General features: G+C 46.5%; 1 protein-coding gene across 4 annotated transcripts in view; it reads right to left on the reverse strand.

Annotated features, from left to right (window-relative positions):
• The window catches only part of LOC111153501 (SWI/SNF related, matrix associated, actin dependent regulator of chromatin, subfamily a, member 2), a 178,109-nt gene that overhangs the window by 27,732 nt on the left and 127,790 nt on the right, over positions 1-22,587 (reverse strand). For 3 of the 4 annotated variants that reach the window (XM_022512558.1, XM_022512559.1, XM_022512560.1), the window contains exons 28-31: positions 19,262-19,479; positions 10,970-11,023; positions 1,425-1,530; positions 813-914 (exon numbers count right to left, since the gene is read on the reverse strand). In XM_022512558.1, coding sequence (XP_022368266.1) covers positions 813-914; positions 1,425-1,530; positions 10,970-11,023; positions 19,262-19,479 — 480 coding nt within the window. The remainder of the gene's footprint in view (positions 1-812; positions 915-1,424; positions 1,531-10,969; positions 11,024-19,261; positions 19,480-22,587) is intronic. The other variant, XM_022512561.1, reaches the window with a different exon arrangement.

Genomic DNA, 22,587 nt, shown 5'->3' on the forward strand with positions numbered 1-22,587 from the left:
CCGGTTTCACGACTGGAATGGCCATGAGGGCAGAAAAGGCAAGATCCAGAGAGAAGCCTAAGGAACTTAGTGCTGGCTTGATACGGACACCGGGCAGCAGACACACGGACTTCTCCTTCCTTCCCCATGATACAAGGGCATTGGGCTGGAAATACAGGCAGGAAAAAAGGGGCACCTACACAAGGGAAGTGGAACTGAGGTGTCATTAAAGTGAGAGGCTCCTCCCCTAGTTATTCTCACTGACTTGAGCGTCACTTGCTCATACACAGCAGACAAGGGGAGTTCTTGATGCAGTCGGCTTGATAAGCACTTTCTGTAAGCAATTAGAGACAGTGGTTCTTTTTTCTCTAGGTTTTTTTTTTTTTTTTTCCCCTTACATCACAGCAGTTTCACTTCTTTTTTTCCTCTTAAATCACAGTAGTTTCACTCCCTGATGCAAGGTTGCGGTCAGAAAAATGAAGGTGAATATAATCAAATACACAGTCTTGACAAAAGCAGAAACTGTACCTCTAGCCTTTAAGCATTGCACTAAGTGATTTCCTGGAATTCCTCCTCTAATTAGAAGCCAAGCCTCGAAGGGAAGCACAAGCAGGAACTAGCACATCTATGGTACAAAGAGGTTAGCCTTAATCTCAAAGTGCCAAAGCCTCAATTTACTTACATACTAGCTTAGGATGTATGTTTTTACTTCTCATTTTTGATTCCACCCGGGGGGAGCAGCAATGATTCAACAGCAGAAAAATGAAATCTATCACTTAAAAGCACAGGAGCACAGGTAAGGTTCCACATTTTTCAGAAAACTGAAGACGTACCTGGGATCCTTCCAAGTTGAAGGTCTGAGCGTTGTGGCAGAGAAGCATGACATCTTTCTCCAGGTCACCCAGGCTCCGGTACTTGTGATTACGAATTCTTTCCTAAAGCAAATTTCGGATAAAAGAGAGGAAAAAAGAGGAAGGGGGGGAAAAAAAAAGAGCAAACAATCATTGCTTCGTCCAAGAAAAAGCCCGATTTGAATTTCCCTTTGTCTTCACAGCAGACAGCCCTGCTGGGGATGTGGGAGTGAACAACTCCAGGGGGCGCCAGTCAGAGAGACCACCCTCCCACGGGGTTCCCTTCTTGTAAGGGGGAAGGAGCAGCACAGGATAGGACACAAAAACAGCAAAAGGGTGGGGGAAGAGTCTGAAACGTCTTAAATAAAATGCAACATAATACAGCAGGAGCTCTCCACGCAATTCAACAAAATACACAGGAAGGCCCAAGGATCTCTCCGCCATTTTGGTGACAAGCCCTAGATTGGGGGGGGGGGGGTTTAAGGGGGGACTGTCCATGGTGCTCAGATAAGGACACCACTGCCCAGTTCTCAATGTTGGCATTTCAAGGGCTTCACCCTTCTTTTTTATAAAGTGCGTAAACAAAATATCTACCTTTATTTTTTTGAAATCCACCGGCTTCCTAATTAATTCATAATATTCTGGCAATTCTTTCCTTGAAGGTAACTGAATGAAGACTTCACTGAGCTGCCGCCCTGAACTGTAGGGTGGGAGAGACAAACAGACACAGATCCGATCATATGCGACCGAGGAAAGTTTGATTCAGAAAATGCCCAAAAAGCAAACAGCACCCCGTGCCTGTGGACGTGGGGGCCCTTTAAATCAAGAAAAATCCCACGACCGTACTGGAGATGCGTGCTCCTTGAGCTCACTCCAGAAGCACATTAAAATGCCATTAGATCCCCACTTCTGTCACACACAGGACATAGCAGGTCCACTGTGAGTTCCTCCTTCAGAGTGAACACAGCTCTGCTTTTTGATAGAAATCTTCAAAATGTCCTATTCAACCAACAATTCCATTTTTAAATGAATATAATTGAATTGGTTTAAAAAAAAAAGTCCATAATGGCTTTATTTCCATACTCCTTTGTCTCAAACTCCCTGTCTACTTAGAGCATAGTATGTTAGAATATACTCCGGAAACTCAGATGAAAAGCCTTTGTGTGTCTTTCTTTTCTGTCTTATTCCTTTCAGAGTATTTTACACACTGTGAACCACGCATACCTTTATTAGTATTTGCCAGAGGAACCCCTTCTGATCGCCTAACTGCACTCATGTGTGCACGGAGCCCCTTGGGCAGGAAAAACCTGACCTCTGTAGCAAGCGTGGACGCCTCGCATGTCTGGGATGCGTGTGGTACCCTCCCTCAAATCCATGGTCGCTTTATTTGAAAGCAAATTTAATAGCAACAAATGCTTCACAATTTATAACTTTGAAAACCAGTCTCTAATGCACCGTGAGCTTTTAACATCACTTATAGTACTGGAAGCAGGCACGGTTACAGGAACAAAGATACTCATAATTTCGGTTCAAGAGTCTAACGTCTGACTCGGCCTCTCCAGATCAATGGGGCAGCTTGTGAGGCAGGCTGGAGTTATTTTTCACAAAAATCTCGCTTCCCTTACGAGGCAGTCTCTACTTCCTTTGTGAAGGCAGACCTACCAAATAAATAAACATACATCACTGCCATGTAAATTCCAGAAGGTTGAGTCCAGGAGTGTGCAAGCACGCTAGAAGCCATGGCGAAGGATGAGGGACAATATGCTCTTTTAATCCATGGTCCCAGTTGTATAATTAAAAAATATTCATAATGACAGTTATCATAAAAAAGGCATGCGCAGTAACTCAAGCGGTTGCTTAGCAACCAGTGGGGGAAATGCTGAAGAGCATAGGGGCCTGCATAAATTAACCGAAAATCCTCTGTCAAAGGAATGGGCGAGTTTTTCTGTTATGCTGGGTCTCGGCTTTATTTTTTTAAGACATACAGGAGCCTCATGAATATGAAAATCGGGGGCACACACGAGGGGCTGAAAAACACTGCAATTTACGAGGGAATTGGATTTTCAGGTTATCGTGGGAAGAACCAAGGAGGGCCTCCCACCCTACAGCCACCCCTACCCCCGTTCTCCCGGCTGACACATGCGTTTGTACCTCCATCCATTATACCAGAGACTATGTGACAACAGCTGGTTTATTTACTGTCACCTTCACTATAGGCCCACAATTTCTGGTTGGTCTCTTTCCGTCCCATTCTGAGATTTATATACACAAATGTTTTACCTGTTTGAAAAGGAGTCTCTGAAAGGCAATTTATAGGTATCAGTTTTTCTATTGCTATCCGTGTCTTCTCCACAATCAGGAAGTCAGACCCCTTTGTAATCTTGGACTGAACACCTGACCCTCAGTGACATCTTTACGCTGTCATTTTGTACATTGCCAACAGATGGTGTCATTTTTCTATTGACGGATTACAAGGACATCTGTGCTCTGTACACCTGTGATGGACAGACTCTCAGTTTCAACTGTACTACTGGTGACATGAGAAATAAGCCGTTTGCACCAAGAATGGTGATAAAGCACTTTCGAATTGGGGGGTTGGTGGTGGTGGTGGGGGGGGGACAACATGGCCAAAACAATCTTGGTCTGATGTCCCTGCCCTTAGTCGGGTTGTGGGAATTCTAGACCCTGTGACAAGACAGGTTGAGAATTATCTGTGCTCATAAAGGAGAGAGCTGAACGTTCTGGGACTCAGAAAATAAGACAAAATTTTGATACTGTTTAAAAAGTTAAGGTTCACTTGACTCCTTATTCCTGTCCTACTTCCTATCTCCCGTCTCCCTGAGGACAGAGTTACGGGGCAAACACAAGACCCGGAAGCTACTGGAAAAAGACCTCTTGTGGTTTGTTGGTGCGATCATCACATAGTCACCTCAGTCTGGCTTTCAAGGCCCTCTTCTGCTCATTCCCCGGAAACCCAGTCTATACTGAGGACCTGACTCTTCTCGCCAGGACAGCCTCTTTCTCCTGTGCCGTGAAGACCATGGTCAACCTCCACTTGGTTACTCATCCCCAGTCTTCATGCCTCCAACCATACTTCAAGAAGACATTCTCCACGAAAATGGGAAGAAATTCTTACTATCAAACTAACCCTTGGTACCTCCCCCCTGCCCACAACTTAATTCTTCTATGTACATGCTTTTTTTTTCTTTTTTCTTCTGCTCTTTTCCAAAGAGGGTGGGAACATCTTATATGCGGACAAAGCGTCCCCCTCCCTGTTGGAATAGTGGTTCTGATGACCAGCTTGGGCAGGAATGTCAGGAGGACAACCAGCTTTCTGTGACCTATAGAATGCCACGAGGTAGGGGCGTATGGGTGGCTCAGTTGGTTAAGCGTCTGCCTTCAGCTCATGTCATGACCCCAGAGTCCTGGGATCGAGCCCCAGGTCGGGCTCCTGTTCAGTGGGGAGTCTGCTTCTCCCCCTCCCCACCTCCTGCCCGCAACTTGTGTATGTTCTTTCCCTCAAAGCAAGCGAGCAAGCATCAAGTTAGGAGGACAACTTGCTGACAGATCACTACAGTAAGTTATTTTTTTCCTACATTAAAGGTTAAAAAAAAATTAAAAAGGAAGTGAAAAAGCCTGAAAGAGTTTTGAATTCTTGGCATTTTTCAAACTTACGCTGAGTAAAGTTTTTTTCAATATACCTTTTCAATGCCTTTTTTTATTTTTGCAGTGCTGGAAAGTTTTTTTTTTTTTTTTTAAGTCCAGAACAATAGACTAATTGTACGATGGTTTGCAGAAGGTGTTCTGTTTCTGTTGAAATGCTTACCCCCGCCCCCAACTCCAGGTATTTTTCCATTATGTCATTTTGTACAATTTAAGGCCTAGAAGTAGAAACTGTTCACTGGAAGAGTGCACTTCCCATGACAGAAAGGATACCCACTCCCCTCCACGGAAGAAAGGATTCCACTGATGGTCCATGACTTCAGATCTATTTCATACAGTGATCGATCGCCAAAGAGGAAACGTGGGCCTGATAGGAACAGCCTGGGAGGAGGGGAGGAGTGTAACCTAAAATCTAAAATAACCCTGTGCACCTTCCGAGAGTTTCCAGGGGCTGGCGGGCCAGCAGCCCAGGGGTTCCCCCCCGACAGAGGTGAATGGGCACAGGAACATATGGCCCCAGTGTCAGGGAGTATGAGACAGAAGGGCTCCCGTGCTACTGTGGGCATGTGGTTTGGAATATGCCACTGCGGACTGCATGGATGGTGCCGCGTACACCTGGGTACGCACGCACACGTGGGTACACACGCACACGCATGAGGTTTCCTCCGCTCGGCTTCACTTGGGAACCCACTTCTCTCCCTTACTTCCGCAAACCAAAGGATGCAACTTTCATGTCTGTACTCCTGGGATTCTAAAATGATGACTGCGTACACAATGAACGCGACATAAACCTCATTTTTCCCTCTAATTCCATTTTAGGCATGGCAGAAGACGGGAAATACACGCTAAGAGACCTAGTCCTTTAAAATGCTGGCTATTCTGCCTTCCCTATGAACGCAAACCAAGAAGATAAGGTTATTAGCTGAGAAGTTTTTTGGGTTTTGTTTCTGGGCTTTTTTTTTTTTTTTTTTTTTTCCTGTCTTATGGTTTTCTTTTTACCTGCCTAGGCTGATCTGTTGACAAGCACGGATAATGGAGACTCCTGAAAAAAGAGAATTTAGCTAGCACTGAAATTGCCGCACGTTTACACTTATTAACTAAACAAAACCTATCTCGCCACCATAAAAAAAGAAAAACAATGTCACGATTTAGAATACCCACTTGGAAGGATCTCACCAAAACAACAAAAAAGTTACTACCATCCTAAAGGAGTCAAACACAGGAAAATCTTTCTGGATGAAAACTTTAAAAAACTGGGTCGACATGGGAGGGCAGCAGGTGAAAGTAAGCCACTGCTTTTCAGGGTCAGATTCCCGTGCACCGGAAACGCGCTGCAAACACAGCAGCGCCCACTTCCCCTGAGAGCCCCCCGAGACCCGGGCCAGGCCGGCAACAGGTGTGAGGAGCACCTGCCCTCCGTGTTCACGACTGAGATCTCTCCCCTGGGTCTTCCTGAGTGCGGACCGGTAATTCCTAACAAGCTTGGAGATCGGAAGAATACGGGAGGTTACGGCAGAACAGAACACAGTGCGGGCAGACGTGCTTTTGGCCGTGGGAAGTGGGTAAGAATCACCCCGGGGGGCATGTCAGGACTGCAGAGACAGGATGCGCCCGAGGTAGCAACAAAAATCAGGTCACATGAGGTGAAGGCAAGGTGAGCGCCCTGGCGTCAGCAGTCGACAGAAGGCTCCCTCAGCTCAGTGAGACAGGCAGCGAGGCTTCACGGAGAGTCTTAGATACAGGGATGCCCGGCTGTGCGCCTCTGGTTTTGGTGATCTTCCCTAGGCCGATAATACACGTATGTAACATAAGCATGTCCATACAAAGGACACAGACGTACACACACGACGAGCCTCACAGTGGTATTGAGAATAGCTAATGCAAACCAGCCGGGACGCTTGCTGGGGAAAGGACGACAGGACGCTAGAGGGTCTGAAATGATGCATTTGAAGAGGATGCCTTGAGGAAGGGAGAAAGCCTTGTTGGGACCTTCGGTAAAAATAAATCAATATAAGAACACAGGGTGTCCGATTGTAAATGTAATCCAACTGCAACTAGGTTTTTAAAAAGTCACCAACTAAGGACCACAAGGAGATATGCCAGAGCATACATAAACATTCCCAACAACGTACTCGGACTCAACAGGATGAAGATTTACACGCTAATGTAATTTGGAACCGTATCATTATCCGTAAGTAAAGTCGGTCTCACACACTTCTCCTGGGTTACCTTCTTTGACAACATGCTGTAAGTCAAAAACCTCATCTAATTTTTTCCAGGGAAATGCTATATCTGAGGGGTATATGACCACCTTTTATTTATATCACCATAAATAGCACATTTCACCTACTGGCACCTTTTAATTCTACTATAATAAAGCCAAATAAATAGAATAGTAGAAGAGAATAATAGTAGAACTTTGTAGAAGTTAACTTAGTAGAAGTAGTAGAACTACTAAGTAAAACTTAGTAGAAGTTAACTTAGTAGAACTTTGTAGAAGAAGAATAGTAGAAGAGAATAATCGCATACGATTTATCATGTATCACAACCCTCAGAATCTACTATACTGTTAAAAGTTCCCATTTATTTCTTCAGGTTTCTCTCCCTGAACTTTCTACTACAAATCAAAGGTGCTCGGCAGGACATGGGATTCCGAGAATATGATTTCTTTGCTTAGACAAGCATTTTGAGGAAGCTTGGAGACGTAGTACCTATCACTTGACTCAGAAATACTGACCCTGGATGTCTGGTTGCTTACCCTCTTTTTCTCACTTGACATTTCCTAAGAGCAGGTAGAAGTATCGCATCCTAACCGCCCACCTGTCCAGCTGTGACCTTGGACAGCTGCTTCACCTGTTTATGTCATGTCCTCTGAAAGAGTGGGACAGGGCCCAAAGAATGTCTTCCTTTGAAAAGGCAAGGACCCACCTTCCCCTGAGTATTTTATCCTTGGATCTGACCCTGTGTGTCTCTGCTTTGCAATAGTAAAAAACTCTTCAAAGCCTTTGGCCCAACTCAAAAGCACAAAACTCTCGCAGGCAAGCAAAATCAAACGCTCCCCACCTGAGCCTCAAGTCCCACACGTCACTTTGCCAGATGGGTGGGCTACCGGGGGCACCGGAGGGCTGCTCTAAGTGGCTGTTCTAGCAAATTCCTAAGGAAGGTGTAGGACGTGTGATTCTACGCGAGGAAGCAGATTCCCCCCCCGTGAATATGCAAGAACATACACGCCCAGGAACTGCCGTCTTCCAGAGCAATCCGTTTTTTATTACAATGCTCGTAGAATGGCTTTAAAGACAGTTTTATCAGCCCGTAAGAAACTCTGCCTTGTTACTCCTGTTGGGGCTCCTCCCTCAGAGAGAGGTCACGGACGCTGGTACTGGCCTGCAGCTCGGAGAGGCAGACACGCTGCCCTTCCGGGCCAGACGGACCCTAGAAGCCTCCGGAAGCCTGCGCCTTGCAAGACAGACAGGCTAGGTTTATCTGTGGGCTGCCCACCTGCTTTGTGTGGGGATAACCGGCCAAGCCTCGTAAACTGAGTGCCAAGCGGCCAGGAGTCCAAGCCGCCTTTTCGACTAAACATGCCACAAGTAGCAGTATTTGTCAGGAAGGAAAAACAAAGTTCTGAAATCCACATTTCCCCGAGCAAATTCTCCCTGGACAAAAATGCAGCTCCTGCACTCCAGTTTGGCCTTTCCCAAAGTGTGCTCCAAGGAACACAAGCTTAATCGATTTTCAATGGGTTTCCCTGGGAAAGGGGGTTTTGCTGGTCGAAGGCGTTTGGGATACACTAGGTGGAAAGAAGCCCAATAGGGGACTTTTGGTCAGACTTCTTGAAGCCTCTCACTGCACCAGGGGGTCTCCAAGAAGCTATGGGACAGAAGTTTGAGGACCCTAGTCCAGGGATCACCATTTCAGACAATGCAGGAGGCTACAACCTCACCAAGCTACAGCTACGTAAGAGGAGGCTGAGCCCCAAATATCCAATGCAGGAAGCAAGGCTGTTCACCTCCAAGTGTGTCCGAGTTCATGACAACGTCTCTCACATCTAATTAGAGCTACTATATGCCAAAGGGCTTGGGCCCTAGATCCACAGTCCTAGCCTCCCTCCCCTATCTGAAGAGAGAACTACGTCTGGTGCCAACATCGCTAAAAATAATTCCGTCTGAACGAGCTTCTTGGCTGGTCCTGAAGGGACAGTCAATACTAGCAACACAATCACTACATCAAGGGCCGTTTATAGCCACGGAGAGAAATCGGATTTTCCGGGAGGGAGGATGCCGGGCAGGGGAGCTGTGCACGCACACTCTCCCCATGTGGGACCCACACACGCCACCCGTCCCTCCCCCCACATTCCCGTGGGCGGCACAATATCCACCTACCAGAGACCCCAGGGCGATCTGTAGGTTCCCTTCTCACATCCAGTCTGCTCTGCATTTTGTCAGTCACATGTCTGAGAAGTCACCTCTGTCTTCACACCTACCGCCTTGTCCCACGCTTTGGCCCCTTCCCTGACCCTGCAGGATCCAGTCCTATTGGGATCCAGATGGTCTCTAGAGGGTCCTGCTTTTCCCTATCACCATGGTGGCCCATGCACAGGGGACCAAGGGCCTCTGCCTTGTCCCCCACCCCTGCGGTCTACTTGGGGATCCCCACTCTGTGCACGAGCAGACCTGATGACCCAATGCCTTCACAGATCCTGCGCTGGCCCTCCATGCCCTCCCTGTACAAACCATACTCATACGGGGTGCGTGTTCTTCCTTCATAGCCCTTGCCAGCTATGTTTTAAGGCTTTCCCTTGGATTCATTTCTACCCTGTTCTCAGTACTTGCACAGAGACTGTCACACAAAGTGCTCAGTGCTTCTGAACATATGAAAAGAACGTTCAATTCTGTTTACCCTAATGCAAGCTCGGAACAACACACATCATAAACTTGGGCGTATGGAGAAGAGAAGCACACGGGACAGTAAGGGACGAGAAAGATTCCAGAGCCCAGAGGAAATGCCAAGGCCCCGGAACTGCTAAAAATCACAGTCTAAATGTGTCTTCTGTAAAAATGTATTTATCTAGGTCCCGACTACATACAGCCCTATCACCTCCACGGAAAGCCCAGGCAGGACACAGGAGGCTTACAGTACCCTTTAAAGTTGGGATTAATCCACTTTTCATAGTCACATGACCATTCTGACGGACAAGGGGGAAAAGGAGCTTATGTCTGCCCTGTTTACTGGGTTGGGTGCTTAGCCGCATCACACCATTTAGACCATTAAAGCGTCCTTTCCATGTTTCGGGGTGGGGGGCAATGGAGGGGGGAGGGGGAGTGTTAACCAAGTTGCTTCCTTATTTAAAGTGGCCAAACTAATAAAGTCCGAGTTATATGTTGTTTCAATCCCCAAATGCAAATCCAGACAGAGTTCTGTCTCCCGGTGGCAGAGACGGAACCTGATTCTTGACGTCCAGCACACACACCAGGGTTAGAGGGTCTGGCTTCCAGGGCTCAGTGCTGTTTCTTCAACACCCACAGGAATTACCAACAAATCGACCGTCTTGCACACCGGTCCCATCCCCACACAGGCATGGGGAGGCACCAATCACTCCCACGTTTCATCGCCTTACATGCACCACCAGGGATGGGTGTTCGTTCTGGAATGCACTAGAGAAGCAGCTTCGATGCCTCTTCCTCCTGGCCCTAGACTGAATCCTACCACGAGTGAGGAAGAAAGATGCTGTAAGGATGTCACTGGGTCAACCAACAGAAATGGAATATAGATGGTCAAGCATCATAATGAGATACCTATTTTTTAAGTTCATGCTGACTGAAAGGAAAAAAAACCTTCAGTGCAGGACTAGAAGCTCCACCCTGGGAAAATCCTGCCCATCGCCCTCTCCCACTCCACCAACAGCACCTCCTTCTCCCAAAATCTCTAGGAGAAAAGCATTTCCATTTACAGCCACAGAAGCAAAAGCACACAAAGGTCAAAGGGACCGGCTCAGGACACTGAGGACCAGGGGCAGGGGAGCCCAGAAGCCCCCCGGGTGCCTCCAGAAATCCGGCACAGGGCATGCGCCCTTCCCCGCACCCCCGCGGACAGCCACGCACCAGGCACCACGCACCGCAGGCGCTGTTCCGGAAACGCGGACGCCAAGGGGGCCCCGAGTTAGGGGGCCAGCGGGTGGGAGGCAGAAGCTGTGCCCTCAGGGAGCGGGGAGCCCCAGCAGCCCGCGGGGAGGAAGAGGGGCTCTGCCGGCGCGGACACACCGAATGGAGGCGCGCAGAGACACCTGGAAAGCCTCGGGGCCGGCCGGTGTTTTAGGGGATCCGGGCGCCTCCACGCCCCCCTCCACCCCATTGGGGGCGGTCGGCGGGGTGCGGGGCCCGCGGTGAAATGTGCTTCCGGCTCCTTTGGAGTTGGTCTGTGGCTGGGCCAAGGGATACCTGTGTTCAGAGACAAGGGCATACGAGACAGATCCTGACCTGTTTCCTTCTATTTCCAACTGAGAATTACCGGGCACCTTCTCCACGTTACACCTGTGGTAGAGTAGAAAGAACACAGGCGTCAGAAGACCTGGGTTCGAGTCCCAGCCCAGTTCTTCCTCCTCCGTTGGGTGACCTTGGGGAAGGCGGTTCCTTTTCCAAGTCTCGGACCGCTCACCCTCCTGCCTTACCTCCTCCGGAGGTTTGAGGGAAGACCACACGAGGTTATGCCTGGAACCACACTCGGAAAAAATGCACAGTTCTCCAGAAATTGGTGGGGGGCAAACAGTGATTTCCTCGCGTCTCTGAGGCTTGTCCTGCTTCTCTTAGACACGCGAAAGCCTGTTACTCCGGTTGGTTCCCTTTCCCCTTGCACATGTTCGGGGGAGCATTAGGGCACGGGTTCCCTCCACTGCTCCCGGAGCAGGGCAAGGCAGGCAGCATTGGCTGGGGAGGGGCCAAAGGGGGCTGTGACCTCCCGGAAGCAGCTGTGGCCTGTCCTTGTCCGAGCCTGGCTCCTACTACTTACCTCAGAGAGCTGGAGCGCACGGTGTGACAGCAGCCAGCCTAGGGACACCACCTAGGCGGCCAGCTCTGCCTCCCAGACCTCTAGTCTTTGCAAGTAAGTCCCTTCCACTGCGGAGGACCAGGAAACACCACCTGAGGTCTCTGGCCCTTCCATGGCCTCTAGGGAAGACATCCTGAGCCATCATGGGCCTGCTACACAGGTGTCCCTTTGTGTGGCGGCCAACCAAGCAGCTGCCAGGCATGAGACATCGCAGCAGAAACCGCCCTCCCGTCCAGACCTTCCTCCAGGTGAGGACAGCTCCCTCTGGCATACACCGCCTACGTGGGGCCGCCTAGAAAAATCCCTTCTCGGAGCCACTGCCGGCTCGAGGGCTCGAGGCACGACAGAGGGGGGGAAAGTATAGACCGGGGAGAGCAGAGAGGTGGGAAAAGAGAGAAAGAGCTGGGACGTCTGAAAGAAGAGGGAGAATGGGAAGGGACATGATGGATAACGATGTGGGAAGGCCATTGAGGTGGACGGTGGACCACCACCTCTCCTGTGCTAAGAAACTAGATCATCCTTCCCCGGGTAGGCAAAGGGAAGGTGTGCAGTGTTACCTGGGAGACAGGCTCAGATCCACATCCCAGAAAGGCAGGATGGGGAGCAGATGGGAGGCAAGGGACACGGGCAGCAGGCCAGGCCAGCCACGGGACAGCCCCCGGAAGAAGCGTGGCCTGGACAGATGCTGGCGTGCCTGTGGAGGGCACTTGGCGTGCGTGCGTTATCAGGAGTCAGGCATGGGGTTGGGAACGCTTTTTCTGCTGTGCCTCTGGGACACTGGGTGGGTGATTAGGTTAACCACGGGGATACGGAGGAAAACAGACCACGGGGTCACAGGACGTGCAGTAGCGGAGGAAGAGAAACGTGGCCACCAGAAATACTAGCTTAGTTTGCAGCACAGGATGGAAATAATTCGAACGATGGGCAAGGTTCTGGGAGCCGAAGCTAATGAGGCCTGTAGATCGCAAAGGATGCAAGGCTTGGAACAAGAGCGATCCCTGCAGAGGAATTTTGAGCGATTCTGGTCAGGAGTGCATGGGGACAGACCTACCCAGGTCAGTGATCTGATCACCTTAGGTGGGGGAAGAAAAAAAAAGGTACAAAATGCCAACAACAACAACAACAACAAAAGAGTTCAAACAAGAATAGAGGGATGTGGATTTGGCTTTAACCATCTCTGGTACCAGAGATCTACTTTGGAGGGCCAGGAGGAACAGTGTATGAGCAGTGCACGCTGGGTGGAAGCCTCTGGATGGTGCTCAGTGCGGGGGAGCCCCACGGTAAGTGATACACATCAGGTTAAGCACGCGAGAGGAAACCTTGGAAGAAGGGAACATTTTAACAGGAGCCCACCCCTTCTGGAGAATGGACTGATGGGATGTGGACCTTCAAAGCCAGCAGCTCAGCCTTCCTCAAATAGGGGGAAAATGCTACAAGGGACTTCGGGATGTGCAGGACATCAGCAAGGACAGTTTGTCCTAAGGTTGGAGGTCTACCGAGTCCTTCCGTGGAAAGGTGCTAAAATGGAATGGAATGAAATGAAATGTTGGCTCTGCATTCCCGGGGTCAATGTCTTTATGATGACAGTATTTTTTCCCCCTAAAAGTGACCCTAAACACAAGAGAATGTCACTGTGTCCTCCTATAATGAGCTCATGTGACCCCTCTGTCCCTGAATTCCCCTGGCCAGCCACCTACTCGAAGAAAGACCACGTGGCAGGAAGACTATGTCCTCCAGTGCACGTACGGTGAGCAAGTGGGTAAGTACTTTGAGGTTTTTTTGTTTGTTTATTTTTACCTTCTGGCCCTATTCTGTAGGACAGGGCTGGAAACGAGGAAGGAATGCCATAAATGTTTCCAGCATGAAGGAATGATTTTCTACAGGTGAGGACAGTTAAAATTCAGAAAAAGCCAAGGCTTTCCACCATTCTCGGACAGGTCACCAAGGCTTCTTAAAATTCAGGGCAAGAAGAGGACAGTCCCTGTTCTGGGAGGACAGCAAAGCCTCAAGAGTATCAGAGAGGAAGGAGCCCAGTGGCCACCAGACTTGCCCCCACCCCCACCGTAGGCCAGGGTTTCATCCACCGATCAGACTGGCCAGACAGGTATCTCCTGCCTCCTGCACTGCTTCCCTGTGTCTGTCCTTAATGCTGGACCTGAAGTCCCAACTGTTGGCAGACAGCAAGCGCTGTCCTCCTGCAATGCTCCTGCCACAGTCCTCCAACAACGGTCAGGGAGCGCGGCCATGATACGACCTCATCTTCTGTGTCCAGATTCTTCAGAGATGAGAACAGTGCTCAGATTTGAAAAGCAAGGCACAACAAATGTTGAACAACAGCTACCAGCAGAGCACAGGAAGGCCCTTCACATGGGCACAAGTTCCGGGTGCAAACGAATTACACCCTGAAGGAGTGTGGACTGCTTCTCACCATGTTTAAGAAATCACAAAGAGCAGAAATGGAGTCAGAAGACGAGAAGAGTGCCCGTGTCCCCATGTCAAAATGGAAAAGGAAACTTGAGGCTGCTACCCTCGGTAAAAAAATTGAGAAAAAATTATTCAGATGCCACAGGGCTATTTAGGGAAGATAAATAACATCATTTGAGTACGAGCAGGGGGTCTCCTGGAAAAAGCCATGGCGGGCCAACCTCATTTCATGCTTTCGGCGGGGTTTCTGGGTGGATAGACTGGAGAGGCCACAAACGTGGTTGCCTCTTGGTTTTAGCCTTTCTTGATAGCCTTGACAAAGGACAGATGAATGTGCGTGACATGATGGATGGTCATGTGAGTTTGCACATGGCTAATCGACTTTAGGGATTACTGGCTACCACATTCCTTTGACCCTGAAGTGATTTTCAGGGGGCATAGGCTACAGACCTGTCCTTTGCCCTTCAGAAGTTTCTCAGCAACAGCTTATAACAAATCTTCCGATGCCCAAAAGAAAAACAAACAAAAAAAAGAACTTAAAGAAGGAAATCTTCTTTTAAAAAGCCTAAAAATTAAGTTATAACAGTAGACTGGAAAGATGGGACATGAGTCAGTTAAATGGAACTGACAGGGGAAGGAATGAAGTCAGTAGGTACAGGTTCCAAAAAAAAAAAAAAAAAAAAAAAAAAAAATTCAAATGCTTAGGCAAAGGCTAACCGTGGCAGCATCAAGTGACAAAAGAGCTTTCTGCATGTTTTGGGGAATGGCAGCTTTTCAACAAGCCTGTGTTCCATAAAGGTTAAGTCTGTGTCAGAGTTGCTGGAAAACTTTAATGCAGTCTTGAGTCACTGTAACAGAACACTGGTATCCAGCCCAAGGAAACGGACCACCCCGCGCTGCGGCATGAGGATGCAGACGGAATTCTGGGTGCTGTATGTTAAACGGGACACTAAGAAAGCAGGAGGTGCCCAAGGAAGGGGACCAAAAGGCGCACTCTAGATATCACTCAGAGAGCAAAGGTGGGGGGAGGGTTTAAACCTCGAGGAGAATGTGGTCAGGTGGGTACTTTGTCCACAAAGGACATTTCTTGAAATGAGGAACGGGTTTACTCTCTGAAGGTCCAAAGAGAACAATCAGACGACAGCAGGCTGAATCGGTTTTAATACGGGAAATGAATTTGTGTTTAGAGGTTTCCTTCGGTGCCGCGAACTGCGCCCTAACCCAGTAACCTAACCCTTGGGGATAGGCACCCAGAGGCTGGATGGCGGTCTGTCCGACGTGGAGGCGTGGGGGACACACCTGTGTTGTGGGAAGACCAACCAGGGAGAGCTAAAACACGGAATCCCTCCAGAATCTTTCCCTTATCCAGGCAAGTCTAAGCCCCATCTCTAGACTTGGGACAGCTATCTCTCCGAGACCCTACCCCTCCGCACCTTGCTCTAGAGCTCATCCCCGGGGCCATTTTAAAGGCTTACAAATGCACATCAGGATGAATCCCTTTTTGAAAGAAATTAAGTCTGAGGTTAAATAGCACATAATCTTACAACAGGATTTTTTTAAAACCTTTTACAGAAACAGAAAACAACGCATAATATAGTCAAGTCAAAACAAAGCCTTCTCACACTACTTGATTTGGGGAAAGAAAACGATGGAAACGAGTCGGAGCTGACCAGAATTACCTTTAGAGAGCAGTTACTGCCGAAGGAGTTTACATTTGTGAATCACACAAAATGACTGGCTCTTTGGGGTCACATTTTAAAAAGTATCCTCCTTAAAAAACAAAACAAAACAAAACAAACAGGCCTGGCACTGAAAACAAAGGGGATAAATAGACTCTTAAATTATCCTAGTTCTTTATAAAAAAGAAAGATACATCTGTCCCAGAATCATGCAAGAACTTTGAAAAAAAAACTGTCTCATGAGAGCTAATTAATTCTTATGTATCAGTTAAATATAGATGGCAGATCTTATTTAATACATCGCTAATCTGTATGACTGTCAGAACCCTAACATTTGGCTGAGGTGATAGGAGGGAGGGGAGTACGGCTGGTATTTCTTGCACAGGTAGGTTGAGTTGCTATATTAGTAGCTGACTTTAATGGCAGAGAACTCTCAACACATGGAGGGGTAGGTACATTTCCCAGCAGTATTTTCTAAAACCAACAAAAATATAACAATGTATCCAATTAAGGCCCTCCTAATTTGAGAGCCTCCTACTTGAGAACCAAGTTTGGTAAGAGAAATAAAACACAGAAATATTCAGAATCAGTGCTTTTTCTAGATTACTAACACGAACAGGCCATGAAACACGCGGCAGCTACTGGGAACGTGCCCCCTAGAACAGACACGAATGTGGAAGCCGGCAGGATGGGCCTTGGGAGGGTACTTTTCGAGGAAGGGTTAAAGAAGTCATTGAAACCAGAGAAAGGGGAGGGGAAGAAGAAGAAAAAAAAAGGACTTAATGTCTGCATGCTAAAATATTTAAATATTCGTTCCCTGACAATACAAGCAGAGACACGCTCAATCATCAGTCCCAGTGAAACTGTGTTTTCTGTTTTCGGGGGGGAAAAAAAGCACGGAAATCCTATCAGCAAGGACACTTCCTTTCAAGCACCCCAGAGCTCCATTTACCCACCCAAGGGGCTCAAAGTAGTCTGAGAGGCTGGCGATCAGGAAGGAGACGACTCCCCCAGCCCGTATTCAATCCTCAAGCTCACGGAGGGCCTCTCGAGGCAGCTAGTCAGCCTTCCATTTTGTGGATGAGGCACACGGGCTCAGGGAGGTCGAGGCAGCTGCCCCGGTGCCCGCAGGTGGTGAAGGCGGGAGTGCAGACTCCAACATGGGGAGCTGAACCCAGACGAGGGCTTGTGCCATCAGCTCCCGGGCTGGGCTTAGCTGAGGGTAAGGGATGGAGAGTGGCCAGCCCCCAGCTATGGGTTTCCGAAAGGCATAAACCCCAAAGGCTAAGAAGCCAGCAGGTGATATGATATAAGGAGTCGAGTGGGCCAGGTGGGAAAGGCAAATGGCCGCCAGCCCTCCATGCGGGGAGGGTGACAGCAGGTGATGGGGGGGGTGCCCAGAGCAGGAGAGCCCTTGGGGCGGGGGTGGCCACGTCTTCACTCCCACCAACTATGACCTTAGGGAAACTTGGGTAGGACGCAGCATGATCTTTAGGGTTTTTTGCAAAGAATGGGAAACACCTGAAATTTCTAAGAAATCTCGCCAGTTTTAAGAGTTTGCTTTCTTTTTGTCCTCCCTGCCCCCACCCCAACAACATGAACCATGAAATAAATCAATCTGTTGGCAATATGTGGTCCACCAGCTGGTGACCTCTTTTACACCATGCACGGAGGAACGAGCCATCACCTGGAGGAAAAGGCCTAGCTTCTAACCCTCTTCTCGGCCCTAGGCTCACCCAGCAGGTTACAAACTAAGGCACACCTGGGCAAAGTGACCGATGTTGCACTCTCTAAGACAACGACAAAAGAGTTGGTGGCATATGCAGGAGGGATCCTACTTATTTTTCCTTGCAACAGGGGCTGTTCAAATAAGGCATTGTTGTCCAAGCTGGTTTCCTGGAAACTGTCCCTGCCTATCTATCATATGTCTGCCGGTAGGGCTGGGGACGGAGAGAAACATGACAGAGTTATGGACTCTTGGTTACAGGGAGGTCTGCATGTTTGCTCTGGTCAAAGAAACAGGCTTATGGCCAAATTTTTCTTCCTTGGACGACTGTCATTCCCCTGTCAATGAGCAGGCTCATCGAAACCCAATATAATGGGGCTGCTCTCTGTTGCTACCTCAGAAATACATAAGGGGATGTACTTGGAAAACAACAACAAAAACAACAGAAGAAGAAGGAGAAGAGGAGGAGGAGGAGAAGGAGGAGGAAAGGGTAAAAAGAGTGAGCAGAGAACCTAAAAAATCTGGGACACAAAGAGGGGCAAGAAATTCTGACTTCTTCACACATAGTTCCTCCTGCCACTTTGTACCACTTCTGGAAACTCCTTACATATAATATAACAAAGACTTAACAATAACACCTCTGGGTTGCCTGGGTGGCTCAGTGGGTTAAAGCCTCTGCCTTCGGCTCAGGTCATGGTCTCAGGGTCCTGGGATCAAGCCCCGCATTGGGCTCTCTGGTCAGCAGGGAGCCTGCTTCCCCCTCTCCCTCTGCTTGTCTCTCTGCCTACTTGTGATCTCTCTCTCTGTCAAATAAATAAATAAAGTTTTAAAAAACAAAACAACAACAACAAAAAAAAAACACCACCTCTGGGTAGAAAGTGTCTTCCTTTTTGTACTATTTCACCTTTATAATGAGGTTTTCTTCCTGGTATAAAACATACACTAAAGTCACAATGAAAAACTAAAATCCCAACTTAGTTATTCATGTTAAACACTCCCAGGTGTACAGAGCAACACTAATTAATGTAAAAATCAAAAAACAAAAAACAAACAAAAAAAACAAAAAAACAACAACAAACAACAAAACTGGTAACCAAAAACTGATCAATGCTGCTATGCCATCGAGAGAAATACAGTGTTTAATTCTTCTGTTTCCTATCGATTCTTCAATCGGAACGAGATGTGACCTTCTATGAAAACTGCATCACATGATTATCAAGCACAAACCAAAAACAACTCCCGAAAAGGTTGTCCAACTAGTTTATCTACCATATTGGGCTGACAGACACTGGTCTGGGGATAACAGGGTCGAGCACAGATTTCTCAACGTTACGCTGAAAAGTTCCACAAACACGAGTTATGTCTGCTGACAGACCACACTAAGGAGAATCATGACGAAGAAGGAGATGGTCGAAACAAGTGCTCAGACATTCAAGTGTGTTGGAAGGAAAGAAGGAACGGCATTTTTGACGAAGCATCTGTTCCGTTTTCAACAGAATCTTGACATGAAATATTTACCTTAAGTATGCTAGGGTTCTTCTCTCCCTAACAACTCAGCCCCAAAGTAGAATTTCATACAACCACTCCCAAATCCTTTCCCGTAAAGGATGCTATTTCCGAGATCCTTTAAGAATCATCCTCCAGCTCAGACCTTAATCTTGTAATCTTAACTCCTGTTTCCAAATATCTCCAACAGCAGCTGATCAAACAGCATCCAGAACAGCAATGGCAGCCATGGTGAATAAGGTCCCTGGTTCCTTTGGGGCAAAAGCCATGAAACATCAACGAGAAAGAACCTGAACGCTCCAGCACATGCCCCCCTAAATCCTGCTCTGCGGTGAGTATCAAACCTGCTCCTGGTGAAGATGATCACAGGGTAGGAGTGAAACACTCACCTGTCCTTGTAGTTTATCACAGTATCGATGATGGCGTTCATCTGCTTCGTCAGTTTGGGGGGATTTGGGGACAGTTTCTCAGCCGGAGGGCGGCCTCTTCTCTTCTTGGCCTTCTCCACGTCTTCCTTTGCAGGATCTTTATCCACATTTCTTCGTCTTTTCCGCTTCTTGAGCCGTACTTCCTCTTCCATTTCTTCCAAATTGCCGTCTTCAATGGCCTGGCGTGGCAGGGAACGAAGGAGGAAAATTCAAGACAGGAGAATCACCAAGACAAGTTTAAAAAGGCAACCTGAGTAATAAGAATAAAATGAAACAGAAATAAAATAATAAAAAAAAAATGGAAGTTAACAGTAACCAGTCAAGTGAGAAGAGCGAAGGCCGCCATATTGAATCAATGCGTCTTTAAACCACATCTAATCCGTGAACAAAATATGTTGAAAGCCGGAAACACTAATCGTGAGAAGAAATGACGAGTACAAAAAGAGCTATACATTTAAGTGTCTGAAAGATAACTGAATCCAAATGAAATTTTAGCTCTATGTAAGAAAAAGACCTTAATTGTCTCACTACTGTAAGGAAGATAGGGGGGAATGGTAAAGCAAAACAAGGGGTGGGTGAAGGAAAAAAAAATCCCACTAAAAATACATCCTTACAATCACATAAGCTCTGACCCTTCTTGGAGGTTTTACATCAATTTACTCATGATTCACAATATAAATCAGAATTCCATCCAGATTTTGTTCTAATGTAGCAATTAGTAAACAAGGAAACAGGAAGTACAAAAGCCACATTCTAAATCGTCTGATAAGGAACACACACACTCACAAACAACAAACACTTTTTTTTTTTTCCAATTACCTGCAAACGCTTGCTTTAAACCACAGCCAGCAGCACTAATGCAGAGAGATAATAAAATAGCTATAAAAACAACCAGGTATAAAAGAAACCTGTTCGTAAATGGCTAAAAGATCCATGTGACAGACCCAGAAGTTTAAACTTTCTTTTCCCGCCCCCCCCAACCTGGTAAACCTCAGAACTTAAAAATAAAATTGCAATGAGGAAAAAAAAAAAGCAAAACGTAGATAAAAGGAAATTTGACCATGAAAAATTAAAAAACAAAACAAAACAAAACCTTTACATTACATTTCAAGATTGCTTTCTCACACAAAATAACTGATGTTATTTGTTCCTCCTGCCTCTCAATATTGCTTCCAGTATGCAAATGTTAATCAATCCTTTCTCGTAGCTGAAAGAGCCCTAATCATAAAGCAATTACCTTCATTTCTCCACAGCACCAAACATGGCTAATATTTATGATCATGTGAGTATAACAATCAATATAAAGAGTGATTACAGCTCAGACATAATTTCTTTCACTTGTGTACAATGCCTCCTGAAAAAGAAAGGTTTTATGAAGAAAACCTGGTGCAGAACACAAAACAACCTGGCATGTGAAAAATGCTGGTGGGATTAAAAGAATGTTTTCTATGCATCTTTCCAAGGTGCAAACCCATCAGAAGCAACATGCACACAGACAAGAATCCTAAGGGACAGTCTGAGGCCAGGCCTTAATAATCAAAAGACAATTTCCATCACGATCCTACAGTGTTCAGATAACCACTATGAAGGAGGCAAGATCTGATGAGTTATGAGGAAAAAGAAGAAGAGGAGAGAAAAAAAAGAAAAAAGAAAAAAAAAAAGCTCCACATTATTTCATTAATATTCATTTGCCTAAAAGCAGGACACCCACTATACAGCTAAACACACTGCAGCTAAGCGAAGATGAAGAGAAGGAAATTGTCCCGCAAATCTTGGAGACGGAACATACTAATAATGAATTCAGCATGCAAGGCTGTCAACAGTTAATGGTACTGCTCTCCTCAGGCACCCAGTTGCACACAGAAATACGGAGAACACCGGCTTTTGATGTGTTACACACCTACACATGCCTGGGATGTAGTTCTACTGAATCTTCAAGACGGCAACGAAAAAGGATATTTACCTTACCACTATCAGCAGGCCGGCTATCGGAAATCACAGTTAGTGGGGATAAAATTAACAAGCCAGCAAAGCAGCGAGCTGCTAGTCTCTTCATCAGCTGATCAGGAAAAAAAAGAGAGCTGGGGAAAGGCTATGTTTTCATATACAAGTAATTTTATTTTACTGAAAATTTAATACTGAAAGGATTGTGGATACTCAAATCTGCTGTTTCATTCTACCTACTACAAGGCCCGAAGCCTTCCTCCTTCAGCCTGTTTTAATATTGACAACTACTTATCATATTTTTCCCCCCTTATTATTCCAGGCAGCAGAATTAGAGATTTTTTAGCTCAGATGGTTTCTGGTTCTTGCTCTCATTTTCACAATTAAGCCAATAAGAAAACAAATTAATATTCAAATTTATCTTACAAAATTAAAAACAATTTATGCTTTCTTTTTTTGTATTTTAAACCTTATTTTAGTGTTTTTAAGAAAAGACAGGCTGCATGTTTTTGGAGTAACCTAAGATGATTTTTTTTTTTTTTTTGGTATAAAAGAATTTTTTTCATTAAATCCATGTCAGTAAAAGCAATGTGCATGTTCTCAAGTTCAAACATTTTAATACAATGTCCTCTTTCTCCTTAAAGAAAATCCCAAACAACTATGACACTTCCCTTTCAGTTTCCTGCTGTAAAATTTCTCATTGTTTTTCTTTTCAGTGGGGTACATGAAGAGGGGGGAAGTTGTGAAAAGGATAGGTCTAGGCTCACCCCCTCCCCTTAATTTTGAAAAAACAAAAACAAAAACCCAAAACAAAAAAACGGAACAAAGCATAAGCTCGTGATATTTGGACTTATCAATCTTTAAATCTGGGGGTGGCTAAGAAGCGAAAACAAATTAAATTGCAAAAAGAACTAGTGGAGACAATGTTTATGACAATTGCTAATACGTGCAGATCCGTATTAAATTTAGGTTTTGGAATCACAAGGAAACAAAGTACTGACCATTATTCCCCTTAAATTAAGGTTTTATGCAGGAATGCCGTCAGCTACAAAACATCTTCCCTCCTCCCCAAAGACCCCAAACACATCCATATGTAGTACTTGATGTTAGGGGTTTCTAAGGGTCTTTTTCTAATGGAAATCAATTTGCTAAATATTTCCCAGTGCTTTTCGCACTTAAAGAAGTAGAGTAAGATTACTCCTGCCTGGAAGTAAAAATTATTCATGGAAATTTAAAACTGTTCTTTTATTTTATTTTTTAAATTATTTATTAAACTGGCTGAACAGACTCAACTCAGCGCTAGGGTGGGGGGAGGCACAAAAAAGAAAAAAAACCCAAAAAAC

Source organism: Enhydra lutris, unplaced genomic scaffold (genome assembly GCF_002288905.1).
Source record: "Enhydra lutris kenyoni isolate GAN:26980312 unplaced genomic scaffold, ASM228890v2 scaffoldscaffold33, whole genome shotgun sequence".
Classification (NCBI taxonomy): Eukaryota; Metazoa; Chordata; class Mammalia; order Carnivora; family Mustelidae; genus Enhydra; species Enhydra lutris.